Genomic DNA, 5,616 nt, shown 5'->3' with positions numbered 1-5,616 from the left:
CCCGCCCCGGGGCGGCCCTCGGGAGCCGCCGCCGCCGCCCGCGTCCCCGCCGACACGGCCGTGCCTGGGCGCGGGCGCTGAGACCCGAGGGGTGCGGCCCGCGGTGGGGCACTCTGGTAGGGCTTCAGCCCCTGGCGGGGGCGGGGCGAGACGGGGCACGTCTCACTGCTCGTGAATGATTTGGGGGGGTCAAGGGAATTTTCAACTGCTGTGCAGCCAAAGAGCTCGTTTTTTAAAGTGGTGGCTTTCACTTTGTAGAAACTAATAGCATGTACCTCTCTCAGCATCTCTAATTTCTGTGTACCCCTTTATGCATTTTTTTCCCCTTGTGTTCAAAATATTAAAAGGAAGGTCCGCGATCCCCGAGCCAACTTTGAGCAATCTGTACGCGTCCTGCAGCATGCTAAAGAGGTCCAACCTGGCATAATTTCTAAAACCTCCATTATGCTGGGGCTAGGYGAGACGGATGAACAAGTATATTCAACAATGAAGTGTAAGCTGGTATTGAAATATATGTTTACATGTATGAATTTTGTTTTATCGGAAAACAGCTGTAAGCATCTCAAAATACAACAAACTGATATATGTGCAAATCAGTTTGCTGGTGGGGGAAATGTTTTCTAAGCTATATGGAAAAAAAGTTTGATTAAGAAAAAACTGAACTTCTGAAACATTCTGTTCTTATGGCTTTCAGATTTCTCAGTAACAATTTGACAGKCTGATCAAGCTCCCGTTGATTTCAGTGGGAGCTATAACTATCTTCATGTGACTATTTTAATATTCATAACTCTGTAATACTTAACTATTTTGCAAACCCATTATTTACCTTATTATGCATTTCTTTTTAGAGGTGGCAGACCGCAATGTCTGGAAAAAAACTTATTTTGGCTTATCTGCACAGATGTAAAACAAATGTTCTTTTCCTAGGAGCTGTAGCACAGTCTTGAGGGGTTTTTGTTTGCTTTGTGGGTTTTTGTTTGGTGGGGGTTTTTTTGAGAGGAAAAAGTTCACAGTGGTAAGTGAATGGAAAGCGCTTACAAGAAGCAGTTCATAAATCCCATAATTTTTCTGCCAGATCCAGTTGAAAGAAAGTCTACCCAGTACTTTCATCTTTGTAGATAAGCCCTGAGATAGAATACGCTGGTACAGTGTAGTTTTTCTGTAGCTACCCTACAATCTGGTCAGTAAAATTAACCATTCCTGACTCTCCCACACTGTCTGTCTGGCATTTCCTGGCCATGACAGCGTGAAAGTTCAGATTTGGTGCTGTTTGCTTTCAGTCCACTTTCACAGATGTGTTTGGAGCCAAGGGTTTACCAGCCACATTTGTTCAGTTACTCTGATTTTGTTCCCCTTCCCTCTTGTGTGTAAGAGTTGAAGAACATGTATGGATGGTATTGAACCAGTTTCTTTACAGAACCCTCAGTCTAAACAGAGATTTCAGGGTACCTGTGAGTGCAGTGTTCCAATCAAAACACTCTGTGTTTGTTTTTTTTCTATTTATTTTACTTTGGGGCAACCAGCCCAAGTGGCCAGAGTGTATGGAGAAACTCATGCAAAATCTGATTCTTCAGCCATCCCTTTGTTGAGAATACCCCACTAGCTGCAGTGAACATAATTCTTCAGGCTAGCTGACTATCAGGTGTCTGGATTTCCCTCTGTAAGTAGACTTTATGTGAACTCATTTGCTGTATACTGATTCTGGTATATATTCAAATTTTAGCAGACATGGCTTACAAGTGCAGCAGGCACAAAACTTAACATATACTCTTAAGCGTGTAAAACTGTCAAAAGATGTTGGCAATTCCCCTTGGATTTATAGCTCTTTAGAACTGTGCGCATAACAGCATCAAGACTTGAAGCAGTGGAAAAGTGCCAAGCCTATGTGTGTACATCTACATTTTATCAAATGAAGGCTCTGACCTAAAGATACAATAAAAAGCAGTAAAACAAAAAGAGAGAGCACGTCGTCTCTGCAGTGAGACAAGTAACTGCAGTGCAGCTTAGTAGTACACTCTCTAGCTTTAAACTGGGTAGCTCAGGTATTGGTAAGTCTCCTTGCAGCAGCATGGAGCTCAGAATCAGGTAATTTACATTGCCACCACTGAAGGAGATCACAAGTTCTGTTTACTGGAAAGTACAGTGTAACTCCTCTAATATGCTGTGGAGCAACCTCTGTGCAGACTTGTAATGTAAGTAGGATGTTTTTCAGGTGCTGACAATCCCTTGCGATCCTTTTGCCACTAACGAAATTTTATTTTTACAGTATTGCGTGAAGCCGATGTAGATTGTTTGACCCTAGGACAATACATGCAGCCAACAAAACGTCACCTAAAGGTAAAAATGCCTTTAGTATACTGGCAGCATTATGGCCCGTACCTCGTTGTAGCAAAGTTCCCTTTCTAAAAAGAGGTTTAATTTGCATCCTTACCCTAACAGTGGATGCTGGGAGAGATTTCCTTCTTCATCTTACCTGATCTTCATCTGTTATGGGCTCTCTGCTAAAAATGACCTCAGCTATCTCTCTTCCGTCTTCTGCAGGCTTTTCACTGCTACTTGCTACTAGCTGGGGAGGCAGTTGGAGCAAAGGCATGATTCTGGCAAATGAGAGAGTCTCGGTGTAAATGTAATGGCTGATGCCATCTCACCTTCCCCATCTCGTAGGCTCTTTCTTAATGATGTCACTTCAGTTGTGAAAATTACCATTTTTCTAGGTTTTCCTGTTCTGTAATCTGTCTAGAAATGTTTGAGTCTCTGTCCTGTTATTCTGCTTCACTGAGATATTACCATTGAAGAGGTTCATAAGGCTACTGTATTTTTAACTAACTTGGACAAAAGTTTGCTCAAAATGACCAGTCAAAAACAGAGTGAAGAAAATGATGAAGCAACAACCAGATATTACATTCTGAACTGTTGAGCTATATTTGAAAAGCAAATTAAATGCATTCATCTGGTAAAAAGCAGAGAGAAAATGCATTTGTATGACTTGACTGCTGCAAGTTTTGGAGTGTAAAGTTATGAACTTGTGAAGTAATTGTATTTCCTGTCACTACGTTCTATCTGTATCCACTTCCTTTGCGTTATTATCTGATCAAAATTAATTCTTTTCACTCAGGTTGAGGAATATATAACTCCTGAAAAATTCAAATACTGGGAAAAAGTAGGAAATGATCTTGGATTCCATTACACAGCTAGTGGGCCTTTAGTGCGCTCCTCTTATAAAGCAGGTAAATTACTGAAATGCATTAGACTATATAATAGAATTTTATATCCTAAATAAAGTTAGAACTGTGAAGTAATATGTAACAAAGTTCACCTTAGCTCAAGGGCAGCTCATGAAGTGGTCCTTTGGTTTTTATTTTATTTATACAAACTGTCTTCTATAGGTCATCTAAATGCATCAGTATGGCAGTAGCTGGTATTTGTACAATTACTGTGCCACTTAGGCTCATTTTTGCTAAACCTGGTTTGTACTATACTTCCTGCTTGAGGCAGGATTCATATAAAGGAAACACAATTTGCAAGCTTTCCATTACATCCTGCCTCTTGAACACTGCAGGGTTTAGTAGTGGCCTTTTTTTTGTGGTGTATTTTTGTTGCTTTAGAAAGAATTTATTTACAGTACCATAGAAATAATTAGACACATTTATGGCAGTGCTTTTTCTAACAAAGCATTATGTATTAAGTAACAGCTGATCTTAATGGGATTGTTGTGTAGGTCCAATATCCTGCTTTTTTCTGTGAAGAGAGCAGAAAAGACTTGGCTGAGACACCTTGCTTTTCAGACTATTTTAAAGCCAGTTTAAGCAAAATTTGTAGCAGGTTTCACTACATGTTGCTGATAACTTAATTAATAATTAATCCCTGTTTTATGGAGTAATTCATCTTTGATTGTTGGAGTGATTTCATACAATTGGACATAAGCAAAGTCAAGGAAAAGCATGGTCTTTGAGGATGAAAGGGTTTGTTGGGTTATAAGGTTTTTGTTTTTACATCTGTATATTTGGAAGTATTGTACAGAACTGAATTATTGTAGAATACTGGTAAGGACAGTTGCATTGCAGCATACAATTCTCAGTAAGAATGTATTGCTTTGAAATACTTACAAATCACTTTTGGTGCTTCTTTGCCTTTTAATTAGGTGAATTCTTCTTGAAGAACTTAGTAGAAAAAAGAAAGACAAAAGCCATCTGAAAAGGAGAGCAAACCTATTTAAAGCAGCCAGTTCTAGGGATCCTTTTTTTCAGCCCATACATTCAGTTCCAGAAACACAGAAGACCAGATGGTGGATGCATGAATAAACTTACTGTCATTCTAGAACTTTTCTCTCACCAAAACACTTCACATTAATTTACCTAACCCTTCCTGGCAAGGGTACAACTACTAGTTGGACTAGTAGTACTTTACTGTTCAATAAACAGTGAGAAGATGGAACTTAAAGAAGGTATTGATAAAACTCATTTTTTAAAGAGCAAAGGAACTGAGGTAGAGCAAACAAGCTGAAGGTATCAAATTTAAGTAAACAAGCTTGTTACTACTATCAATATTGCTGCAATTAGATTCTCTTTAAGATGTTAATAACAAGTAATTAGAACAGTATTGATATCTTGATATGTATGTTAACATTATTATGTAACATGAATTTTCTGGGACTTTGGGAAACCTGGGAGCTCCAAAGAAAGATTGCATATATGACAAAGGACCCTATTAAGGCTATCTTGCATCACACCAGAGAAAACATCATTAACATGCTTCAAGAGCCACCCCTAGTTTGGGTATAAGACTGTAACAAACCCTACTGAGTTGCACACATGCTTCTCAAAATTGGGTATACAGAACTATTGATATTCTGTACTGTGCTTCTGTTTCATGGGTATTGCCTTACTATTAAAGGAAAATTTAATAGCTGGTCTAAAGTCTTGCTGGTCATGTTTTGTCTGGTTACCTACCCACTTGTGGCTTGGTCTGGCTGTTAAATCTGAATGCAACAGAGAAGTGAATTGCAGTATGGATGAAATATGAAAACCATTATATATTTTTTTTTAATTGTAGCAGAAATAAAAATATAGCTTATGGTACACTAGCAGTTGTAAATGCTTCTCTCTTTCCAGCAATTGGAGCAAGGAACCATACTCTCAGTACTTCAGAATATGCCTCCCTAATAGTTGTCTGCTTTGAACACCCTGGATAATTTCATCAAAATGCAGCTTAAGCCTGCTTAAAATCTTTGGGAAACACACCAGGAGTCTGTATTATCTGGTCCTAAACTCTTCCCATTTAGGTGTTCTATAGCCAGCTGCAGTATCTGTGTAAGCTAATGTAGTCCGCAGGAAGCAGAGCGAAAGTCTCCCCCTACTCTCAGCAAGATGTTAGAAGGCAGATTTAGAAAAAGCAGGCTAATACTACAGTCACTCCTATATATTATGTCATATATGCTATGTATGAACAACAAAAATCAAATTATACCGGAGAGGCCAGTGATGTACAGCTGACACTTCACAAAATGAAGTATAGCAATATATATTCAATACAGATATTTTCTATATAATACTCTCGTGTTCCATTGAACACATGAAAACACTTCTTTACTGTGAGGGTGGTTAAATACTGGGAATA

The 5,616-nt window shown here is 39.0% G+C and overlaps 1 protein-coding gene across 4 annotated transcripts in view; it reads left to right on the top strand.

The window, feature by feature from the left end:
* LIAS (lipoic acid synthetase) overlaps nt 1-5,083 on the top strand; it is a 10,836-nt gene extending 5,753 nt beyond the window's left edge. Inside the window, exons 8-11 of one of the 4 annotated variants that reach the window (XR_003256567.1) lie at nt 348-493; nt 1,524-1,660; nt 2,267-2,337; nt 3,116-3,136. Coding sequence is in view for 2 of the 4 variants with exons in the window: in XM_026085319.1 (XP_025941104.1) it covers nt 348-493; nt 2,267-2,337; nt 3,116-3,227; nt 4,142-4,194 (382 nt within the window). In the remaining 2 variants the exon portion in view is untranslated. Of the gene's footprint in view, nt 1-347; nt 494-1,523; nt 2,338-3,115; nt 3,228-4,141 lie in introns of those variants that run through there. The other 3 variants (XM_026085319.1, XM_026085318.1, XR_003256566.1) reach the window with 3 other exon arrangements.
* Nucleotides 5,084-5,616: the final 533 nt, after the last annotated feature.

Source organism: Apteryx rowi, unplaced genomic scaffold, assembly GCF_003343035.1.
Source record: "Apteryx rowi isolate R43461 unplaced genomic scaffold, aptRow1 scaffold_664, whole genome shotgun sequence".
NCBI classification, from domain to species: domain Eukaryota; kingdom Metazoa; phylum Chordata; class Aves; order Apterygiformes; family Apterygidae; genus Apteryx; species Apteryx rowi.
The sequence above is the reverse complement of the archived record's forward strand: the minus strand, read 5'-3'. Positions and strand labels throughout refer to the sequence as shown.